The 24814-nt window shown below is 37.1% G+C and overlaps 1 protein-coding gene and 1 non-coding gene across 2 annotated transcripts; both read left to right on the top strand.

Annotated features, from left to right (window-relative positions):
• On the top strand, positions 1-23982 carry LOC134842741 (uncharacterized). Its single transcript, XM_063859219.1, has 5 exons — positions 1-188; positions 7955-8045; positions 8404-8465; positions 13329-13556; positions 23512-23982. The coding sequence occupies exons 1-5, from the start codon at positions 173-175 to the stop codon at positions 23763-23765; spliced, it is 651 nt and encodes a 216-aa protein (XP_063715289.1). The 5' UTR covers positions 1-172; the 3' UTR covers positions 23766-23982.
• LOC134843022 (U1 spliceosomal RNA) lies at positions 23184-23344 on the top strand. The gene has a single exon (XR_010162596.1). It is a non-coding gene; the product is annotated as a U1 spliceosomal RNA (small nuclear RNA).
• Positions 23983-24814: the final 832 nt, after the last annotated feature.

Here is a 24814-nt window from a genome sequence, read left to right as displayed (position 1 = left end):
TTTGAAATTACGAGCAGAAAATCGTCAAAAAACACATCTTTCATCCAATATCATAAATGGATTTCCGACGTTCAACCGGAAGTTTTTTGCGCGCGTGAGACCTTTACACTCTCAGACTTATTGTGGGGCGACTGTGATTCATAAACATTGGGTTGTCAGTTCTGCATTGTGTATGAAAAACGCAACAGGTGAGCTCACTAATAGCTGAAAAATTTGCCTATGTTTTTTCTACATCGTGATGGACTAAGTTTTAGTGGATGGGGAGGGGGGGGGGGCTAGGGGGGATGAAGAGGGAGCTAATTTTGTAAATTTGGCTTTATGGCCTTATACGTAAAATTCTATCGGTGTATATAAAACATAACAATCATAAATGCACACGACAGTTTAGAAAATTTCCATCAAAATAGATACACAATGCAATATTTTCAAACCGTTTTTTCTCGGCTCTGAAACAATTTTGCTCTCGGCACATAAACAAAACTTTGGAAAACTTGCATTTATTGTTCCGCCTTTCAAAAAAAATGGAATATTTATGCTTTTGAGGTTTTTTACTCAGTCAGTTTTCGACTTTTTTGGTAAATGTTTTCATACCATCTAAAAAGCATTATATGATCTAAAAAATCATGTTGACTCGAGCTGAAATTCAAAAAACTTCAGCTGTCATATTATTTTTTGAAGTAACGAGTGTTTAAAAATTGCCAATTTATCTAATTTGGCATAATTTATGAGCTATTTATTTCGCTCTTTTATCACGCGTAAGCGGAGGATTTTTGCGTTCCAAACTGAAAAGAAGCAAGTCATTTGGTAAAGAAAGGGTACGAGACGTTAAAAACATCTTTTTTACTCCGACATTTGATGAAAGTGGCGGAGTAATTGTGCTCGGGTTGTTTTTTTCTGAACATTTTCGGAAAAATTGGGCATTTTAACTAGCGAAATTTTGACGCAAAGTTTTTAAACCATCCGAAAAAATTTTGTGTCTTTGCTCAAATTTAAAAAATATATTTGCCCGTGAACCATTCTGGAGCTCAGAGACTGCGAATTTAGCCAATTTAGCCAACTTGGTACAGTTCATGCGCTATATGTTTCATGCTATTAACGCGTAGCGGAGGTTTAATCCGTCTAGAAAATGATTCGTAATTGAATTGATACATGCTTTTCGGTCTATTAAGTACTTTACTATATATAAAATGAAATATTAAGTAGTTGAAAAAGTGTGCGGAGGGATTTAGAAAAAAAACGTGCCGAGTGAAAATAATTTTATTTTTTTTTGGAAAAAATATTCAATTTTTCTTAAATCGAGCACTACTCAGTAGACCTTAAAAGGCCGCTAGAACAAATGGGACCTCTATCTGATAAGAGCAGTAGTTTAGTTGAAAGTTGGGGATGAATGAAAAAGTTTTTGAAACATGCGTTCTTTCATTTTCGAATGTTTTGTTTACAAAAAAAAACTGTTTAATTGACCACAAAGGGCAGTCACAATGTTCAAAACTTCACACACAAGTATAGGCAGTCGTTGATCAGTTTTTTACTGTGATAACCCATTTGACGTTTTCTGATGACTACTGGTGTTTTTGAAATATAAGAAAAAATTAAAATACAATTAAATGCAAATTTTTAATATCCTTGAACGGAAGGAATAATAACAAATTTTAATTAATGACGGTATTCAATTTTTTCTAATTAAATGATAACTCACTAAAAACATAGCTCTTTTAATCAAATTATCTCCAGTTTCCCACCACTTTGAGGAAAATAGACATTTTATAAAAAAAAAAGTTTATGGAATTTCATAAAAGTTGGTTAGCCATTGATTTCGAATGGCAGGTTGTATTCTCATTAGGTTGTATTAGTTTCGGTATTCGCGGTGGTGTTGTGAATCAGTGTTTGCAAACAAAAATATGAATATCGAGAATATATTAAATTAGATAGTTATACAAAACCCTCAATTTCCTCTTTTTGAATATCCGATAGAGGGCGAAACTTAAACTAAAAAAACGCAAGAATTGCAGAAACTCACATATGAAGAACTAGATTCAACCAAACCGAGTCAAAACATTAAAATGAAATTCGAATACATAAGTCGCACAAGAAATTGCGATTGATGTTAATCCTTGCACTAGGAAAAAAAATGAACGTTTTTTCGGACAAAATTCATAGAATTCAAAATCGTACTAATTTCGTTCAAAAATTTTGATATCATTAAGCAACTGTTTATGTCGGTAAAATTAATGTCACTTTTACAATACACCAGTTATTTAATTAAATACAACGCAACTGAGAATCTTTAGAGTAATTCTGGAGCGCTTTTGCCAAGATGGCGAAAAAATTGCGATATCTCCGCAGGAGAAGTTGAATGGATCAGGGACATTTTCATAAGTAACATAAAATGTTGATAATCAGCGAAAACTTGAAATAAAACTCTACACCCAATGTAGCTTTAAGCGTCGCATTCATAGATAAAACTAAACTACAAACCTTTCGAGGATGGCAATCAATTTCAAATACAACGGATCTTCTCTACAAAAAGCTTAATTCAATTTGTTATCAAAAGAGATTCTACGCATAACTTAGAACGCAACAACAGCTGTGTGAAAAACTGCGATATATTTTCAGAGCAATCCTTAACAGTTTTCCCAGATGTCAATCTACCAGACTTTGTAACGCTGGTCGTAATAATGTAAGTATCGTGGATACTCAAACTGTAAATACGGGAAGAAAATGAACCATCGGAAGCACTGGATGTAAGCAGAGACCCTGCTGAGGGAATGTTTTGATGTGATCAGTGCATGGTCAGAACTCGGACAGAGCAATAATTCTTATTCTGTAACAAATATCACTACAATCTTCAAAATTACAAAACGACGGAAATAATTCTTAAAATTACTACAAAATTGCCTCGAAAAAGAAAAAGTTTTTTTTTGAAGATGCAAGTAGGTTCGTCAAGCTCAGCTTTTTTTTCTCAAAAAAATGTCCTTCAAAGTTTGAAACTAGGATAGCCCTACCTGAAAATCTATACGGTGGAAGAATCAACCAAAGAAAAACTGAGGGTCCATGGACAATTAATTAACATCATAGGAAAACTAGTAATCCCAATTTTCTCAAATGGATGGTTTCATGACGAATGCCACTTCCTCATAACTTCCGAAAGGAATCTTCTTGGAACGATTACCTGTTTAAAGTGGGAATAGATATCTCGCAGGAACCTTTCCCTTCCTCACAGACCAAAAAGACCCCGTAAGTACATGGAAACTGTTTCAATGGGCGATGAAGAAAATGAAATTCAATTGTTTACAGAAAATGAATTCAAAAGTTCAACGAATTGAAAAAATTGCAAACTGCTCATATTCATGAACCACTGAAATTAATACAGCTAAAAGGTAGAACCAGTAAGAACAGATTTAAATTGACTTAAATGAATAGGTCTTCTCAAAAAAAAAGAAAACTGTGTCAAGGGCATTTTCATCAGCCTGATCGTCATCACTTGTAATTAGGATAAATGCAACAAACAGACATCAGACTAAAAATTAATCAATCAGCAGATACAAAAAACATATCACAAACCAAACACATACGAGTTGATTGAAAACATTGCCTCCCGTTGGAGAAGTTTGTTTTTCAGGCCCTGGCCTAATAAACGTTTATAATTACTTTTATTTAGAAAAAATTACCGGGAATCAATGCAATGTTAGATTAGTAGGCAGCAAGATCTATCAATTTTAAGCCGGAGTTTAAGAATTTGGCGATAGGCCATATGCACTTTAAAAAGTCATCGACTCAATTATTGGGACGGAAACTTTTACGGACTGCTATATTGAAGACGTTTTTATTGCATTCAAAGAAAGTTTTTTTTAACACAAAGAAGCAATCTAAAAACTCAGAACCCAGAGTTGCTGGGATTCGAAATAACGGAATAAAGCATTTTGCCATTGGTTGATGAAAGCAAAGCTTTTAAAGGTTTTCCTATCTCAAATTTTTTTATTTGGGATGAGTTTTTGTTTCTTCAAACAAGTACATCAATTTTTTTTACCTAATTTAGCAAATTTGGGAAGCTCTTTACTGATTAAGAAATCATTTTTCTACTGGAAAATAAACAAGAAGCTAATAGTTTAACAGAAAAGATACACTTCATCGTTAAATTAAAAATATGAGCCAAGACAGATGCATTTTATAACAGATCGGGCGCAAATCTGGAACAACTCCTTAGGGTTGACTGGAAAACTGTAACAATCGCCTCATGAAATTAAATTCTTCGCGACACAAAGTATCCGACGAATGAAATAGAAATTCAGTGGAAAACTCAGGGCAAAAGCTACTCTTACAGTTCAAATATAAGGAATATTATCAATCACAAAGACCTAGTTTCAGCTCTTTTAACAAATCATGGAAACAAAACCTATCATAGTAGATTAACAACACAAAATGATCGACTTTTACCAACAAAACCTTCTGTAGAACAATCGGCAGAAAAAGACAGAGGGTTCACAGTTTTTATCAAGAATTCCATCTGGAAATACGATATCCTCATGTCTTTTTAATGAGGAGCTTGTGTTAGCGACAGTTGACAAAATCAATATGTCAAATTTTTCTAAGAATAGTCAAAAACCAAACTGCAATGCGATTGGTTCAAAATTGGAAAAATCAAATTACGCAAGATTACGTAATAACACTAATAGACTCGATTGTGAATTTTGTAAACAACGTCGCTGTTTGCTAAAAACTAGTAGTCAAGAGTTGAAAATGAGGTGAAAACATGAAGTTACTTGAAAGACCTAGGACTTGAAATCTCGGTTTAACGAAAAACTTACTGCGCTTCCAACAAAAGAATATTAATTTTTGAGTCCCATAGTAAAACAACTCAAAACAGAGTGTAAATGACAAACTGTAGAAATTGATTGCTAATTTCATCTTTTTGCGGTTCCTTGTTTCATTATACGCCAAAGGAATGTTATATATTGATCGCAAACTAGTTATTACTTTTAACCTCAGAAAGGCCGTTATGGGGGTATTACACAAATTCCATCAGGGCCAGTTGGGAATGAGTATCTATCACAATAATTCTGCTGATTACACTTCAATGGCCAATTTTTTTTCTTTGTCTAAATTGTTATGAATGTAAAAAACTGGTAAAAAATGTTATGAAATATTATCCCAAAGTCCACTAGAAGCAAACTTCTATTCTAATTTGAACCGAATGAAGAGTTAAATTTGGATTTTTTTTGGCGAACTCGACATTTTCAAACTTTTGAGAATACAAGAGCTATAAGACAACTACAAAAACTAAAAAAAAAATACAAGAGGTTCTTTCAAAATTTATTTGGAACTTATGATCGTCATATCAACCAGAAACAGAATGCCTGCTTTTCGGAATTCATTACCAACGAAAATCCAAAATAAGTTGGATTCCACTCGCATCTAATAAATTTTCAAATGCAATATTTGGCAAAATAAACGATTTTGAGCAAACAGAGACTGGAACGGAATGTTGATGTTAGGATCGAAGTAGGCTACAAGGTTTCAGCCATCGATAAGACAAATCAATGTTTGTGGAAAAAGGAAACCTTCAACCTCGAAAGCTTCTACGTCAAAAATCTCTACTCCAAGTTCCATTCAAGGATATTTTTCTGCGAAAAATGAAAAACAAATCTGGAATCCATTCTACAGGAAATTGAACGCGAAAAATCATAAGTTCAACTAAATTTACGATTAATTTCCCTGGCGGAAATTCATCACAAAATCTGACATTACCTCACGAAAATCGGAGTCAGCTCAACTTAGAGAACCTTTTAAGGAACATTCATTTTTCAGTGTTTCCCAACCATAATGTTGCAGTAGGTACCAAACGGAACACTACAAAACAAACAGCCAAGAATTCTTGGAGACCTGGTTCCAAATTCGGAAAAGAATAAAACTGGCAATCTCAGACAACAATATCCTCGCAGAATTCTTCTCCCAAACCATCTAGAAGACAACCTCCTTGCAGTATGAAGACCAAACCTACCACAGGTTAATTAGATTGTGGTGACTCCTTGTATATTCCCTCGGGTTCATTCAACATTAGTGATTGGAAATGGATACTTCCCTGATAGGAATACCATTGGCAAGCATTTTTTCAATTATTTTGAAGTGAAGAACCAATTCAGACATATTTTTTTCAATTTTACGCTAAATGGAGTAAAAATTGAAAATGTAGAAGAACCTGGCTTCAATGGCATGGAAATATCTCCTCTGGAATACTGCCCAATCAGCCTTATGCCAGCAAATCCAAGGACAGTAGAACACCAGCGCCCGGCCCTGGAGGTCAAGACGGGCATATTCCATCGAATCAACGCTCGTCAAGACCCTTAACGGAGACTTCAGTTGATTTTTCAGCTACGAAATCAAAGACTCTACGGGCGATGCATTAACTATACCACAGTAAAATAGTTATCAATGGTTATAACACCTTATTACGCAAATCTAGTCGTTACAATGGCCCGCCTAATTTTCCCAGTCAACAATTATTTATAGATTTTATAGATATACAATCGAAGCAGCTAACAACGAAACAGCTGACAACAACACAAATACATGGAATGACATGCAAAACAGAAATGAATACCGACGACGTACCATCACTATCAGCAACTGAAAAATCACTTTGAATGACAATAGACGAGTTCGAGGTAACGGTAGACACAGACCGATATTTATTCGATGCAGAGCTGAAAATTTGATATCGGGCTGAAATGAAAAAAAATCTTTACTCTATTGTTACTTGACTTGTTTTTTAATTCTGACTCCCCTCTTTGGTCAGGAGAAAATCAGCATTCACCTCTTTAGTTGCTGTTTTTTCAATTTACTTTTTTCCTACTTAAAGGAATGTTGTGAAGATCTGTTCAATAATCAATTTTACTTTTAACTACTTTGACCGATATTTGTCATTTGACCTTGGTACCTTCATTCTCTGCGACGGAGAGAATGCTCTCTCTCTCTCTCTCACACTTTTTAGCGTTTCAACTTTGAGATTAAATCACTCATTACTCTTATTTCTTTATAATTGTTAATAAAATTAGTTTTAAAAAAGAACATTTTAACAGATGTATTTTTAAGTGAAAATTTTGTGATTGTTTTTTTTATTTACATGCAAAAATCACAGATTAGGTGGAAAAATAACCGAAGTAACAAAAGCTGTCCTAGGTTTTTGTCTTTTTCCCAAAATCACCCCAAGAGTTTTTTGAGAACATGAGGTTGTATTATACTTATGCACATGAGGCTGTAATGAACAAGAGCTGGAGTTTGTTCAGGCGAGCGGCGGGTGGATTCTCATTCACAATTTTTGTTCAGTTTTATGACCATATTATATCTTTCTGAAGACTAACAAAACTCAAAAAAGACCACCAGCGCATCATTCAGTTGTTTTTGAATAGCCGTACGAAAAATGCAGTTTTGGGAGCTACGTAGTAAGCACACTAAATTTTCTTATTGAAATTTCTCAAACTGAAAAAGATATTTGAAATAGATTTCAAATCCAAATTGAATTTCATTTTTTTTTTGTATTTCATGGCACTAAATTGCAGATAAGTACCCAAACGCGTAAAAAAATTATTCATTTAGGCATACTTGACAATATTTGTTTTCAATAAAAAAATAACAGCCGAAATTCGAAGAAGTATTTTAAAAAATTTCCAAAATTTTTTCTTTAAGGAAGCGCTAAATGAAGCTTCAAATTCAGTTTTATTTTTATTAAAACGACGTTTTCTTAGCCTGAATGACAAACTTACACATAAAAAACGTAACTTAATCGCTTTACTTAAAATTTGTTAAAAACTTTAAAACTTAAGTTCGGATCAGTGAGTTGACAAAAAACCAGTTTCTACCTCCCACGCCACCCACCCCCCCCCCCCCCACCCCCATATCAGCATCATCGAAGTCTTTTAGACATGCCAATAATGACGTCAAATGTTTTGCGCTTCAGAAGTCGACTTCTTCGTAGAGGTTGGCGACTTCTCCAGTCTTACCCACAGAGTTCACGCATTCGGTATCAAAACTCTCTACATATCGCAAAGGTATTTCAGATGTTAGTCTACTGTAACTGATTTTCAAAAGTTAGCTATTTCATTATCAATTATTTTATTGTTTAGAAAAACTCAACACAATCTTTCCCAGGGGAGGATTCAGGGGGCACGGAAAGACAAACTTTATTCAAAACCGTTCAAAGAAGCCAATAAATGGCGTTTTCGGGTGTTTTCTAAACAATTGAGAAAATATTCTTGACAACTTTAACAAACGCTCAAATCTAGGATAAATTTGAAGAGTTTTTATTATAAAAGTGCCATTTTAGAACAGTTTCGAAGTCGGTAGATCAAAAACTGTTGACTGATAAACCCGCAGGCAGGGCTGATTAAAAACTCGCGTTTGATTTAGAGATCAAAGCCGGACGACTGACAGTTGGATTGCACTTATGAGAACAATGTATCCCATTGTCGGTAAGATAGTTCACACAATTTTTCAATAGTTCATTTCTGCTGAAATATTTAAATTCAACGTTTAAATTTGTTGATGCTAACGATGATTCTATGCTGCTATATGCACCATTATGAAAAGAATTAAAGGTAGTTTCAAGATTTTTCTCTTTAAATTTCGAGTCAAAACGCAAAAGTTTAGCTGGAATCGATAACTTTTTTATTCCAGTTTTCGCGAGTATTCGTGGCGATAAGCGAAGTTGTTATCATACAAACTCAACAAATTTTCGGATAATCTCCGTTCAGCCAGGCTTTATTGGAAATACTCAAACTTTCTTGAAATCCATTCGTAAGCTCCCATCTTCTTACATCTTTTGGCTAAGAAGAGCGAAAGAATAGGAGAAAAATGCAAAACTTAAATTCAAAGTAATCCGGGTTGACGACCGCGCAGGGATAGTCATCCTTGATTCAGCATTATACAATGAATCAGAGCTGCAAAATGTAGTGACCATGGACAAGTGGTCACTAAATAGAGTCTGAAAAAGCGATGATTTTTCAAACTGATTCAGTGTGATGATGGCTATTCCAAAAATCTGCGCTGATAGTTAAGCGCTTACTCCAAAGTTCATCGCTGTTTCAGAGATGGCTTAGCGCTAAATCAGAGCTGATTTATCAGTGCTGATTCAGAGATATTTCAGCAGTAATTGTTCCGACTTTCGATACGAAAGTAACGGAATATTTGTGCTCGGGCTGGTTTTTTTTTTCTTCAGACAAATTTCGACTTTTTAACTAGCCATTTTTGACAAATTTTTTTATATCATTCGAAAGCTATTGTTGTCCTGAGCTCAAATTTGAAAAGATATTTCACCTGTGATTATTTTTCGTAAAGTTAAGGGGTTTAAAGAATACCATTTTTGCTTATTTGGGACAATTAACGCGCGATATATTTCGCGCTATTAACGCGTAAGCTGAGACTTAATCCGTGTTAGAAATCGTTCCAAATTGGTTGAAAGAAGCTTATTTACCATAATTGATTTGTTACCAGGAGCGAAATCTATCCTTTTGTACTTTATATGGCGCGTGGGGGGATGATTTTCATTCAAGTAATAGAAAAAAAAAACAATTTTCATTTTATACTATTACATTTAATTTTTTGATGTTATTACTGCTCCATAGAACCTTAAAAGGCAGTCGGAACATTCAGGGTTTCGCCCTGATACGAGCAGTCTTGTTTTGATTTTTATCTAGGTTTGATCTGGGCCAGAAACAGCGATAACTATGGTAACGATTCAATTTTTTTTTTATAAAAGTCTAGAAATATTTTTGATGGAGGAACGGAAAGTTGAATAATTAGTTTTGAATACATTTCAACTGATAATTCTAAATGCTGAATGAAATCGCGGAAGTCGTTGAATGAGCCAAAAGTTCCGGGTCGTTAAAATCAAAATTTACCTATTACACAATAAATTGAATGAATATACAGTGCTGATTTAAATTATCCGGACAAAACGAACAAAACTTGAATTTTCAAACGCGTTTTTCTCAAATTGGGTTAAAATTAGACAAAAAACAACAGAACAAAAGTTGCTTAGAATTTTAGCCGAATTATTAAGATGTAATTTTTTCTCCGAAATTCTCAACCAAAATTTTACCCCAAAAATGGGTCATTTTGGCTTTTTTCAATTAATCAAGAATTACGCTGAAACTATTTTATTAATTGATAAGAATATTATATCATTAGAAGCCTCTTACGCAGCCCAACAAAGTTTAAGAGGGAATAAATCTCCAAAAAATTGAGCAAATAGTGTAAAATTTGTTTTTAAGCAAAGATTCTGGGTTTTATATAGTAAAAATCACATTTATTTATTATCAAGTGAAAATTTTTTCTCTTATACTGGTTTTTGGAGATTTATCCCTTCTTAAACTTTGTTGGACTGCGTAAGAGGCTTCTAATGATATAATATTCTCATCAATTAACAAAATAGTTTCAGCGTAATTCTTGATTAATTGAAAAAAGAAGCCAAAATGACCCATTTTTGGGGTAAAATTTTGGTTGAGAATTTCGGAGAAAAAATTACATCATAATAATTCTGCTGAAATTCTAAGCAACTTTTGTTTTGTTCACTTTTTGTCTAATCTTAACCCAATTTGAGAAAAACGCGTTTGAAAATTCAAGTTTTGTTCGTTTTGTCCGGATAATTTTAATCAGCACTGTATATGAAGTTTCAAATATTGCTAGATGGATGGTTCAGTGCAAGAGTGCAGAGCTTTCTATAACAAGGACTTCCGAAGACTAAAAAACTTCTGTAATTGCTTCTGGGGTCAACGGAAACAAACAAATAAGTTCTCTACTATGGTGTCCCAAAAATTGCTGGAGGAAACTACTACAGCAATCAACACAACCCATATGAAAGTTCAAAGTATGCTAAAATATTACACAACGGTTCATTTCACTCAAACCAAAATATGAGTTTTATCGGTATGGTAATATTTCAGACTCTTGAACGCCCCCTGCTAGATAGAAGACGCATTAGAAACATTTTTTCTCGAGGATACAAAGAAAATTTTGTAAAATGATATTTTAAATCTAGCGTGCCGATTCATTATATCATTTTACCCACTTTTCTTCATATCCTTGAGAAATGGTTTGTAATGCGTCTTCTATCTAGCAGGGGGCGTTCATCAGTGCTGAAACATTATCATACCGGAAAAAATGATGTTTTAGTTTGAGTGAATTGAACCGTTTTGTTTTGTTTTAGCTTATTTTGAACATTCAAATGGGTTGTGTTGAATGCTGTAGTTTCCTTCTGCAATTTTGGGACACCATTTTATTTAGAGGACTAACTTGTTTCTTTTTCGTTATAGTTCAATTTTTCTCAACTTTATAACGGTTAAGATTGGCTGAAAGTGTTCAATCAGTTGGTCCCTACCTTGTAGAAACAACCCCCTCGACCTTGTTCCAAACTGAATGAGTTTGAAGGACTATGATTTGTTCTCTTTAGGGGGGTGAATGTTGATAAGATATCAGTACCATGGCAAATCTAACCTTCTATAGTCCCCTTCCTAGACACCCAATAAAACATCATTTTAGGCATAAAAATTCGGGTCGCAATTATATAATTAACGTTTTCGCCAAGTGTTTTGGCTATGAGCAAGTAGCACAGAAAGTACCGACAAAAAAATAAGAAAACCAAAAACAAACAAAACTGCTCGTATCAGGGCGAAGCCCTGAGAGTTCCGACTGCCTTTTAAGGTCTATGGATCATTAATAAGACGAAAAATTTCAATGTAATAAAAAAAAATTTAAAAATTTCTTGAAAAAATTTGAGATTTTATGTAAAAACATCCCCCCACACGTCCTAATAAGTACAAAGTGATAAATTTTGCGCCTATTAACAAATCAATTATGGCATATTAACTTCCTTGAACCAATTTGAAACGATTTTTAAGACTGATTAAATCTCGCTTACGCGTTAGTAGCGCGAAAATTATCGAGCGTTAATTGTCCCAAGTTGGCCAATATGGCAATCTTTAAAGGCCAATAACTTTACAAAAAATGATCACAGGTAAAATATCTTTTCCAATTCAAGCTCAGGACAACAATAGCTTTTGAATAATATAAAAAAATTCCGTCAAAAACGGCTAGTTAAAAAGTCGAAAATTGTCTGAAGAAAAAAAAACCCACCCGAGCACAAATATTCCGTTACTTTCGTATCGAAAATTGGAACAAAAGTTTTCTGATTGCTTCAAATTTATAGAGAGGATCTGAACTAATGAATAATAATTAGGCATCTTCGATATATAGAAAAAAATTGCTGTTTTGCGAACAGTTTCAAAAGGAAAGAAAAATAACAAATTCCACGTGTAAAGTCGAAAGTGATATTTTTTTACAAATTTCAAAGTGTTAAATAGCTCAAAATGCATGCCTCATTTCAATTATGAACAATTTCTAAGACGGCTCAAATCTCCGCTTTCGCGTTAACAGCACGAAACATCACTTCACAAAAAATGGGTTGAATATCTTTTTAGTTTTGAGGCCAAAGTATCAAAATAATTCAAGTAGCATTTACAAAATTTTGCCAGAAATGCAAAGTTGAAAAGTCGGATTTTGATTGGAGAAAATAAACACAATGTGAACACAAACAATCCGTAGTTTTTTTCAAAGCCGGAACAATAATACTGCCCTCAATTTGATTTTAAAAAAACTTCTTAAAATGATGCGGAAGGGAGTTATTGTTCCGACTTTCGATACGAAAGTAACGGAATTTTTGTGCTCGGGTTGGGTTTTTTTTCTTCAGACAAATTTCGACTTTTTAATTAGCCATTTCTGACGGAATTTTTTACATCATTCGAAAGGTATTGTTGTCCTGAGCTCAAATTTGAAAAGATATTTCACCTGTGATCATTTTTCGTAAAATTATGGGGGTTTAAAGGTTGCCATTTTGGCCAATTTGGGACAGTTAACGCGCGATATATTTCGCGCTATTAACGCGTAAGCGGAGAGTTAATCCGTCTTAGAAATTGTTCAAAATTGGTTTAATGAAGCTTATTTGCCATAATTGATTTGTTACAAGAAGCGAAATCTATCCTTTAGTACTTTATATATCGTGTGGGGGGATGATTTTTATTTAAAAAATTTCGAATTTTCGAGAAAAAAAAATTCATTTTGTTTTATTACTTTTATTTTTTTAATGATGTTACTGCTCCATAAAACTTAATGGGCAGTCGGAACATGCAGGGCTTCGCCCTGATACGAGCATTCTTGTATACTTTATATTCAATGCTTTGCTGAAAGAAGTCTGAGAAACTGGAATAATAAGACGAACTTGAAAATTTTTAAGAACCGGAAAAATAAACTTTTTCGACAAAATGTCTTCATCTATTCAGACCCTGATGAAAAAATTCTGCCCATCTGCAAGGAGCCAGCTCTGCAAGGGGACCTAATTGGAACCAGTGGTTTGGGCCAGTTCTCCAAGACTCATCCTTTTTATCCGCGATCTCTGCTTGAGGCTTACTTCACAGTCAGTTACTTGAAGAGTGCCTTCATTCCATTCCTAGATGATCCACCTCTTTTTTGCAATGCTAAAGATATATGCACGGAAAAGCTACACCCAGGTCAGTAAGGAGGGTCTCTTCTGGGATCTCTTTAACCATCCCCCTTTTGCAAAAGGGGGAGATTCGTTATACTAGGTGCAAAAATATATATGCTCAACCGTTGAATTAGTTCTTTATAGGGATGATGTTATTTTTTAATAGATTTCACAGGGGGGGGGGGGGTAGTGATAGAGATTTCTTTTGTTATAAGGCCTATAAATTATATCTTAATTATTTTGAAAATTGGATCATAATGCTCAAATTTGATGGCTTAAAATTTATTCCACCAAAAAATCGCGATTTCTAAACACAGAAGCTCCATTAACAATTTGCATTTGATTTTACTAGTGATTTAACTCAACGAACGCTGTGATTTTACTAGTGTGGGCGGGAGGAATCCTCCCTCTCAGATAGACCACGATAAAATCTTCCACCCAGCATTCAATTCGGATGATTCTTTTGCAATTTGCGATGCTAATAACATTTATAATAATTGGGTAAATTACCTGAGGAGAGTAGTACACCAATTGTTAATAAGGGTAGTTTTAAGGGTTGAGTCAAAGGAGTTCCATGCAGTTGGGCATCAGTTGAGTAAGTACATGAAAAATAATACAATAGTAAATCAGGGATAAAACTAAGGTAAATATAATATCATAAATAGGGATATTATATTACATGGTACGGGGAATACTAAAAGGCGAACGTTAGAAAAGGGGAACTGTTAATAAGGGGGTTATTCAGAAAAGTTGATATTAATCCCGAGTTTTCGTATAAATTGAAACATTATTTTACCTGAAAGTTTGTCATTTCCTTGTAAGTCATGCTGTTTTTGAAAAGTTGAGAGAAACGTGTGAGTCAGCTTGGCTGTAATGTCAAAAGTCAAGTTGAGAGAAAGGTGACCTTAATTGTTTACAATTAACACCCGCCCACATTTGCAGAGCTTGCAAATAAAGTATTGAATAAAATAGTAAGGATACGGTAAAATACAAAGATAAGGGAACCAGTAGATAAGGGAACCAGAAATTGTTCTTTTTCATCTTCATCTTGGTTTGTCTATCGTTGAGCTGATTGTCTTAGTTGAATTGACGAGTCGTAGATTTGTTCATCTTTGTCGAGTTGATATGTTGAAGGCTGAGTTGCGTGATTATTTGGTTGGTTAGCTATTTGGAGCTTGGTTACTGCGAAACTGGGAAAACGCGGCTCAATTTGACCACAGGTCGAACTTTGAATCCAGTTGGCGTTTTCAGCTTCACTGAGCGGACTATTCCATCTTGTCCAGGAAAGGTTTCCACCACTTTAGCAAGAGGCCACAGTCCACGAGGTGTAAAATCCTCCAACATCCAGACCATGTCGTCGGGTTGCAAATTGGAAGTCGCAGAAGTCCACTTTGATCGTTTCTGCTGACCTGGTAAGTACTCTCGAAGAAAGCGATTCCAGAAGTGATCTGCGAGTAGTTGGGATGCTTTCCATGATTTTGACAGAGATAAATCCTTGTCCTTGAAGATACCAGGCGGTAAATTTGGAGTTCCACGACCAAGAAGGAAATGGTTGGGAGTGAGAGGCAGATCATCTTTGATGTCGTCAGACACATTGTTTAAAGGTCGTGAATTCATGGTTGATTCAATTTCGGTCGTGAAAGTAGCCAGTGTTTCATAGGAGAGTGTTCTTGATCCGATGACTTTGTACAGGGAAAGTTTAAATATCTGAACTAGTCGTTCCCAAGAACCACCAAAATGAGGGGCCGCAGGAGGGTTGAATTTCCATTCGAGTGATACGTCCAGCTGATTGATGCTTTCCACAAATTCTTTGTTCTTTTCCAAGTTGTCTAGACATTTCTTCAGCTCAGAATTGGAGCCCACAAAACTTGTCCCACAATCAGAAACCATTTTCGATGGTTTTCCTCGCCGGGCAAAAAAGCGTCTGATACAAAGAAGAGTGCTGTCTGTCGATAGTCCTAATGAGATTTCAAGATGCACAGCTCTGATCAGTAAGCATGTGAACAGTAAAATATACGCTTGGTATTGTTTTCCTTGAAGGATGATGGGAAAAGGTCCAACGTAGTCCAATCCAGTCGTTGCAAAAGGAAAATGATTTTTTGATGGCAGTCGATCAATTGGAAGATCTGACATCTGAGGGTAGTCGACTTGTTGTTGCATTCTTCTGCAGGGTATACAACTGTGTATGATACTTTTCAGCATGACGCGGCAGCGAAGAATCCAGTAGTTTTCCTGTGCTATGGCCATTGCTTGTTCCTTTCCGCAGTGGGAATGTAGAACATGGATGTTAGCTAACAGCAGGCGAACATTGGGGTTTTCACCAGCGAGAATGATTGGATATCTAGCTGATAGCATGATAGGGGCACGCGTGAGACGTCCACGAGAACGCAGGATACCGAAGTTGTCCACAAACGGTGCTAATGTTCGAAGTCTACTTTTGCCTTCAATTGGTTTTTCTTTTTTGATGTCTGAAATTTCAGAGACAAAATCTGTCCTTTGGGCAGTTTTAATTATGAGAAAGTGCGATTTCGTTAGATGCAAGAGTTGAAGATCGACCTTCGACTGTTTGTTGATCTTCCGTTTGAGATTTTCTGCGAATAAGAAGCAGTATGCAACTGTCCGTATTAGTCTTTTCCAGTTGCTGAAGCGTTTGATGTCAAATATAGGCTCAAATTTAGCCTCTAATGAAGTAACGAATACAGGAATGTTCTCAAGCCGAATGTTTTCCTGTGAAGGCCATTGAGAAGAATCGTTCAACAGAAATTCCGGTCCTAGTAGCCACCGACAGCTTGAGGTCATTTCTAAAGCAATGTATCCTCTGGTACCGTCGTCAGCAGGATTTAGCAGAGTTGGAACGTGAAACCACTGTTCAGGTTTAGAAACGTCTAAAATTTTCTGAAGCCGATTAGCGACGAAAATTTTGTGTCGTATTTCAGGTGTTCGCAGCCAATACAAAACAGTAGTACTGTCAGACCAGAAATAAGTTTTTTCAACTTTGAGGTCAATTTCCTCTGAAACAAAGAGCGATAGTTGGGCAGCATATACTGCAGCTTGCAACTCGAGATTGGGAATTGTAACACGTTTCATAGGAGCGACTCTTGTCTTTCCTATTATAAACTTCAAAGATGTGGAGCCGTCGCTGTAGACTATTCTTAGGTAGCAAACAGCAGCGAGAGCGAATTCTGATGCATCACAAAACGTGTGAAGCTGGATTGAAGCAGGGTTTTCTTTATCAAAGAAGTTCCTTTGGAATGAAACAGTTTCGAAATTTTCCATTTCGTCTACCCAAAGTTTGAAATCGGGAAGTTTATCCGTGTCTAATGGAGTATCCCACTTAACACCTTGTGACCAAACAGATTGGAGAACTTTTCGAATCCGAATTGTCAATGGAGCCACTATTCCGAGTGGGTCAAATAAAGAAGCGGTATACTTCAGGAGTTTCCGTTGCGTAGCAATGCCAATACGTAGAATTTTTACAAACTTTTTGTTATCGATGAAGTAGCAGTCAGTGTTGGTATTCCAGTGAACACCGAGAACTCGTTGATGTTTAGGCGTTGGATCATTAGGGCTGACTAAAATATTTGGATCAATTGAATCCAGGAATGGTTTACTGTTTGAGTTCCACTTATTCAAGTTGAACCCACCTCCAGATAAAGATCCTCGTAGTTGTGTCATTTGTTGGAGGGCTTCTTCTACCGTTGACGAAGTGACATACAAATCATCCATGTAGATATTCCGTTGAATGATTTCAGAAGCCAGAGGAAAGTCGTTTTTACTGTCTGATGCACATCGTCGTACTGCGTAGCAAGCCACGCATGGTGAGTCTGTGGCACCGAAAATGTGTCGTGTATATTCGTGAGTTTCTAATTTACCATTTTCTTTCCAAAGGTATCTTAGAAAAGGTCTATCCTTTGGGCTGACTAGCACTTGCATAAACATAGCATCTATATCAGCAGATATTGCTATTTTATTTTGTCGAAAGCGAATTATGAGACCTGTTAAGTTGCACAAAAGATCGGGCCCTTTGAGCAAACTCGAGTTGAGGGATTTACCCTGAAAAATGCTGGAAGCATTTGAGACTCGTCTAACTTTGTCTGGTTTGTTGACATTTGTCACTGGATGATGCGGCAAATACCAAGATTTGATTGCAGTGTCATGTTTTGCATCTATTTTGGTGACAAAGCCTTTTTCTAAGTCAGTGATGACTGTTGCGCGGTATTTTTCCCTTAAATCAGGTTTACTTTTAAGGCGAAATTCGAGGCTGTTGAGTTGCTTTTCAGCTAGCCAACGGTTATTTGGAAGATCAGTATCCTCTTTCCAAAGAAGGTCAATTTGATAGTGACCATCTACTTAAGTACAAGAGTTTTCGAGAATATCGATTGCTCTTTTATCCGATTTGGAGTGCGAGCGTTTTGAAGAAGCGATGCCTGTGTTTTCTATTTTCATCCAGTTGAGAACTTTCTGGTATAATTTTTCATCTAAGTTATTGTGTGAATGAACTTGTGTGAAGTTCACCGGAACAGATGGAACGGAATTATATTGCGTTTTGTTCCGACCTGTGCATGTCCATCCCAAAAGGGTTTCGATAGCCCAGGGAACATTCTTGGGGCCATAAACGGTATTTTTGATCTCATGATATTCTGGATTGTTGTTTCCGATGACTAGCGATATGCTATTGTCGTTTAAGTCCGGGTATTTAACATGCTTTAAAAGTAGAAAATTGTTGCACATTGCGTTTAGTTGAAAAATATCAACTGGGGCCAAATTATTTTCATCTACCGTGAGTACGTCATCGAGCGTCATTGGAGTCGATGTGCTTTTGTATGGTCTAATTTGTACATCCACAGATGTAACTTGAACTGACTTGGTCTCATGATATCCAGATATGGGAAGTGAGAGCTTCTTATTGACGTCCAAGCCTAGTTGAGTTGCCACTGAGTCCAGTAGTAGAGTTACGCAGCTACCACTATCTAAGAAAGCGTAGGTACAAAGTGTTTTATCACCATTTGATAATTCGATTGGTACAAAAGCTGATTGACCTGATCTCTGACAAGCTATTGCGCGATTCACTGCAGCTTTACTAGGGTTTTTTCCATAAGTATCAGAAGGATCGTGGAGTAGAGTGTGGTGTTTTTTACCACAATTATCGGTTCGACAGAGCGATTTCGAATTGCAGTCAGTAAACCTATGATTCCCTAGACAGTTAAAGCATAAGTGCATTTTTCGGGCATGCTCTTTTCGTTGCTTAGGGTCTAAAGCTTTGAAGTGCTCGCATTTGTAGAGAGGTCCACAGGTGTCTCCACTAGGACAAGCATTCGAGTTTACATTATTCTGAGCACGAGAGTTTTGTTGATCTCCCTGATGGTTAAAGCGCTGATTTTGATTTCCTACACCATTTGTAGTAAAACCATTGAAACGGGAACCACTAGGGTGTTTAGCGTTTCCAGAAGAATTGTTAAAATTGTTATTGTTTTGGTTTCGGAAACCTGTCGGAGGCATGTCGCGACACGCCTGTGCGTACCGTTGAAACCATTGTGCTAGATGTCTCAAGGAGGGTTGATCGTAGTCTTTGTCGATGACGAAGCGATTCCATTCTAATCTCACAGGGTCGGGAAGCTTTGCCAGAGCAGTGTTCAAGTTTGTTGTAGAACAAATATCGTGAACAAAACCAAGTTGCTCAAAAGTGTCCACTAAAGTTAGGAGAAAAGCTGAAAACTGCATGTATGATTCTGGTTGAGCCAGATTTGGAGGTTTGAAATTTGCAAGACGTTGCAAAAAAGAGTTGACAATTCTATTGGTATTGCCAAAATTTTCACGAAGACGTTGTAGTGCTAGTTCGTATGTGTCGCCGTTTGCACCATAACCAGCTATCATTAGTTTAGCTGGGCCAGTTACCAATGATTGAAGATGGATCATCTTTTCAGTTGGAGACATATTAGAATTATGAATCGATGATACGAATACACCATACCAGTGCAACCAATAGTTGGGATTGCCATTGAAAATTGTAGGCTTCAGTTTTGGCACTGATCGACTGAATGTAGTAGAAGTGTCGCTTGAATTAGTTGCCAAAGCTCGATTGTTGTTGTTAGGAGGGTTTGCAGCACTAGCTTGTTGTGAGTTGTGGTTAGGAACATCACTAGCAAATGGATTTGAAAATGATTGGTCGCCTTGAAATGGCGCCGAAAGGTTGTCGTCAGAGGCAGCTGTTCTTGCATTGCCTTGAGTATTGTTGCTCATGGTTATAAGGTTGTTGTTTGGTATATCCATTATGTTTGCAGTCGGCATGGAGGTTGCGGTTTCCTGTGGGAAAATTGAAGTAGCATTTTCTTGAGCGCAGTTATTTGGAATTGTAGAAGTAGCAGGATTTGATACTTGTTTTTTCAAATATTTTTTCACTTTCATTGAAAATACTCGGATTTTCTGTTTCAACTGTACTGTCCAGTGAGAATGTTCTTCAAAATCGTGTTCAGAACCAGCCTGTAACATTTGATCGTTCAGGGTATCAAGTTTTTGTTGGAATTGAGACAATTCAGTGAACGTTTCATTGATGAGTTCAAGATCATCTTCTTCCTCGTAGATGTTGTTTTCGAGCATGTCGATCAAAGTATTGATCTCCATTTCGTGATGACGTCGAAGCGAAACCAGTTTTCGAACGCCAGTCTCTTGAACGTTTTGATTGGTATCTTGCGTTTGGGTACCATTTTGTTCCGAAGGATCGCTGTCATTGTTTTGCGTCGTTTTATTTCTACCAGATGGGGCCATACCTTGAACCAGGAGACGTAAACCAATACCTACCAACTTATACCAGTATATGAATTTACCATTACCAACCTACCAACTTATACCGAATACCACCGATGCTCGTAAGAAGGAGCGAAATAATGGATAAAGTTTAACCAATTACCACTGTACCTTACCACTTGTACCTACCTCCGAGGGAAAATTGAGCGGTCGTTCAAAGTGTCCTCGGTATTAACAATTAACTGCGATTTTAAAGCTAGTCCAAGAACCTACCTGGTCCTACCAGCCTACCGACCCTACCTACCTACCAATTACCAGTATAAACGGCAAAAAAAACCGGGTGCAAAGATTAGCACCAATGAGTGTTGACCTCCCAGAGGACAACTGAGGATGACGTATTTACCTACCTACCTGTCGCTATTTAGCAGACGACCGAATTGTGATTGCTGACCTCCCAGAGGACAACTAAAGTTGATGTACCTGTTTACCTACCTGTCCTAATACCGTAGATTTATCCCTGTGCAATAAAATTTGCACTTATACCAGTTGACCTCCCAGAGGACAACTTGCCTTTATCGCTGTAGCGTAGCGAATGAGACGAACTAGAGTTGTTCGAAGCAGTTGATGAGCTAAACGAAGCTCGAATGTAGCCACGAACCCAGTGAGGCTCGAAGCAGCAGAGGAAATGAGCTCAGGTAAAGCTCGACAGGAAGCAGCCAAGAACCGAGAGGCTCAAAGCAGAAAATAAGGTGAGCTAAGACGAAGCTCGAATGTAGCCACGAACCCAGTGAGGCTCGAAGCAGCAGAGGAATGAGCTCAGGTAAAACTCGACAGGAAGCAGCCAAGAACCGAGAGGCTCAGAGCAGAAAATAAGGTGAGCTAAGACGAAGCTCGAATGTAGCCACGAACCCAGTGAGGCTCGAAGCAGCAGAGGAAATGAGCTCAGGTAAAGCTCGACAGGAAGCAGCCAAGAACCGAGAGGCTCAAAGCAGAAAATAAGGTGAGCTAAGACGAAGCTGGAATGTAGCCACGAACCCAGTGAGGCTCGAAGCAGCAGAGGAAATGAGCTCAGGTAAAGCTCGACAGGAAGCAGCCAAGAACCGAGAGGCTCAAAGCAGAAAATAAGGTGAGCTAAGACGAAGCTCGAATGTAGCCACGAACCCAGTGAGGCTCGAAGCAGCAGAGGAAATGAGCTCAGGTAAAGCTCGACAGGAAGCAGCCAAGAACCGAGAGGCTCAAAGGAGAAAATAAGGTGAGCTAAGACGAAGCTCGAATGTAGCCACGAACCCAGTGAGGCTCGAAGCAGCAGAGGAAATGAGCTCAGGTAAAGCTCGACAGGAAGTAGCCAAGAACCGAGAGGCTCAAAGCAGAAAATAAGGTGAGCTAAGACGAAGCTCGAATGTAGCCACGAACCCAGTGAGGCTCGAAGCAAGCGGAATAAGTGAGCTCAGATAAAGCTCAAACAAATGTCATGTCGAAGAACAATGACGAAAATTGAGAGTCCAAAAAGAACTCGAATCAGGTAACCAAGGAGTCGGGCAATAAGAAAGCAAAAGTGTCAGAAAACACTTGAAGGAAGGAAGCAATGAAGGAAGCAAAGGGCCAAGAAAGGCTCGGAAGGAATATACAAGGCGTCAGATAAGACTCGGAAGGAATGAATGAATGAGTAGGGAAAGACTCGGAAACGAACAACAAATGGGTCGAGAAAGACTCGGAAAGGAATGAAACATTGAGTCAGAAAAGACTCGGAAAGGAACGCAAAAGGCAATAAAGACTCTGAACGGAATGAAAAATGAGTCGGGAAAACTGAAGTTTTTTCATAAATGAGTCACAAAAGACTCGGAATAGCAAAGCAACAAAAAACGAATTGAAAGGGGAAAATTGATGAAAATAACTTAATACATTATTCAAAGTAAATGAAGCTATGAACAATTGAAACGTTTAAAGTTTACATGGGTTAGAAATCAAGAGCAATAATTGATCTTTTTTTTTTTTTTTAAAATGTAAATCAAATAAACTGCGATCAGTAACTAACCATAAATTTTTGGTTGTGGGGGAATAAAAAACACAGTGTAACGAGCTAATCAAAACTTTTTCGGGGCGCCAATATAATAATTGGGTAAATTACCTGAGGAGAGTAGTACACCAATTGTTAATAAGGGTAGTTTTAAGGGTTGAGTCAAAGGAGTTCCATGCAGTTGGGCATCAGTTGAGTAAGTACATGAAAAATAATACAATAGTAAATCAGGGATAAAACTAAGGTAAATATAATATCATAAATAGGGATATTATATTACATGGTACGGGGAATACTAAAAGGCGAACGTTAGAAAAGGGGAACTGTTAATAAGGGGGTTATTCAGAAAAGTTGATATTAATCCCGAGTTTTCGTATAAATTGAAACATTATTTTACCTGAAAGTTTGTCATTTCCTTGTAAGTCATGCTGTTTTTGAAAAGTTGAGAGAAACGTGTGAGTCAGCTTGGCTGTAATGTCAAAAGTCAAGTTGAGAGAAAGGTGACCTTAATTGTTTACAATTAACAACATTGGTATACTACTGATGACTCACAACAATGATCCCGAGCGCTCATTGGCTCTCAAAATGAAATAAAGATCTAACACATTGCAGTGCTTTAAGCATTGCCATATTTGGTAATATGACCAAATATGGTCATAATATAATTCTTTGAAAGATTCTTGAGCTTTTATGTAGGCTGATATAAGAATCAAAGGAGATCTACTGCAGAAAAATATCACAAAAATATTATATTTTTCTGTTGTTCAGTTTATGCATGCCCGACTAATCATTAAAAATATTGATCGCAAGTTTTCAGCCTATTGGTTCATTGACGCTGACATTAGAAAGTTTTGCAGTTTCTTATAGGAAAAACTGGAGCCGAGAGACAGCATACTTACCTGGCGCCGACCGTCCTCTGATCAAGCAGAGAGGTGGTCCAGGGCGAGGCCTCTGCATTGCACTGCGCGGAGGTTGACCCCTGCGATTTCTCCAAGTGAGAAACTCGGACGCACAATTTATTAGTGTGGGGACTGCGTACGCGCTCTCCCTGAAAATTCTGAACCATTTGAATAAGTCTTTAGCTGCAAATCTGTGGAAATATCATCATAAGGATGATTCGTTTCTGGAAGGCGGCTTCTACTTTAATTTCTCTTATTCACACTTCGTTGAAGATTCCTGTCAAAACTGATAATGAATTTTTTGATCGAATGTTGCCTAGATACACACACGTGTTTACAAGACGCGGGTTCTCCTGTCTACCAATTCGACTGTGAAGTTACAGACGGAGTAATGTACAAAGTGCCCAAGTGTCTGTATGGGATGGTTAAGTCCATACCCTACGATGATCTGGACAGGACTGGCGAGCATCGAGGGTGCAAGGGCCCAGAGGTGTTTGTGAACATAACGTTCTGGAGGCCAGATATTTTGAATGTGATTGAAAACTACGAAAGAAACATTAGGACGGAAGCTTGATCTTTAAAATGACAGAGAAACAATTTTCAAATTAGACTCCGTAACTAAGAAAAAGCTAATGGATAGATTATAGAAGTTGAGCTCAAAATGATGATTTTAAGTTTGTTTCTTTGATAAATTTCTGCTCTTACATGCTGCGAGGTGCTCATTTCATGTTTCGGCATTCTAATTCGAGCACTTGTCATTGCTAGACCGACAAAGAAAGTTCGTTACAGAATTGGTTTGCAATCAATTTTATACAGATAATGTATTTGCGCTCAGAAAATTGATACTGAAAACGACCTTTGAAAAAACTTTACAAAAACATTACTTCTCAGAGCCCCTGGAACCCTTAGTGTTGCACAATGTAAAAGGGAATCCCTTAAGCGCAATAGTTTGCGGTACAAAACTCTCCTCGAATGACTCTTGCTCTCTGTAGTTCTAGTGGAGTTTTCTTGAGTAGAAACTTTGCTCAAGAATCGAAACAAAAAAATACTTAATAAAAATCAGCTTTGTTGATAGTTTGATGATTTTCACTACTTTGCGAAAAGGTATTTAAACCGATCTGAATCCAATTTTTATGCAGTTCTATCGTAAAAATCCATTCATTCCATTCTAAATCGAGTTAGATGTCTAAATCGATTTCGATGAAGTGTATTATCTGTATAGAAATCAAATGAATTTCTTTTTTTAAAATTTCTTGAGATTTTTCAATCTCAAGTTTGTCAGTGAGGGTACCTCGCGCACGGTTGAAACAAACCACGAGCACGACCGAAATATACGTCGAGCGCGATCGAGACATACCTCGAGCACGGTCAAAACATACCTCAAGCTCGGTTGAAACATACCTCAAGCTCGGTTGAAACATACTTCGAGCACGGTCAAAACATACCTCAAGCTTGGTTGAAACATACCTCGTGCACGGTCAAAACATACCACAAGCTCGGTTGAAACATACCTCAAGCACGGTTGAACCACACCTCGAGCACAGTCGAAACATACCTTGAGCCCGGTCGAATTATACTTCGAGCACGATCAAGACATACCTCGATCACGGCCAAATTATATCT

Source organism: Symsagittifera roscoffensis, chromosome 3 (genome assembly GCF_963678635.1).
Source record: "Symsagittifera roscoffensis chromosome 3, txSymRosc1.1, whole genome shotgun sequence".
Classification (NCBI taxonomy): Eukaryota; Metazoa; Xenacoelomorpha; order Acoela; family Convolutidae; genus Symsagittifera; species Symsagittifera roscoffensis.
This window is presented reverse-complemented; position numbering and strand designations above follow the sequence as displayed.

Bases quoted from the DNA above. Each gene is read 5' to 3' on its own strand.
- LOC134842741 (XM_063859219.1), top strand. The intron at 8,046-8,403 runs GTATTTCAGATG...CGTTTGATTTAG, and splicing joins ACTCTCTACATATCGCAAAG to AGATCAAAGCCGGACGACTG. The intron at 8,466-13,328 runs GTAAGATAGTTC...TCATCTATTCAG, and splicing joins AACAATGTATCCCATTGTCG to ACCCTGATGAAAAAATTCTG.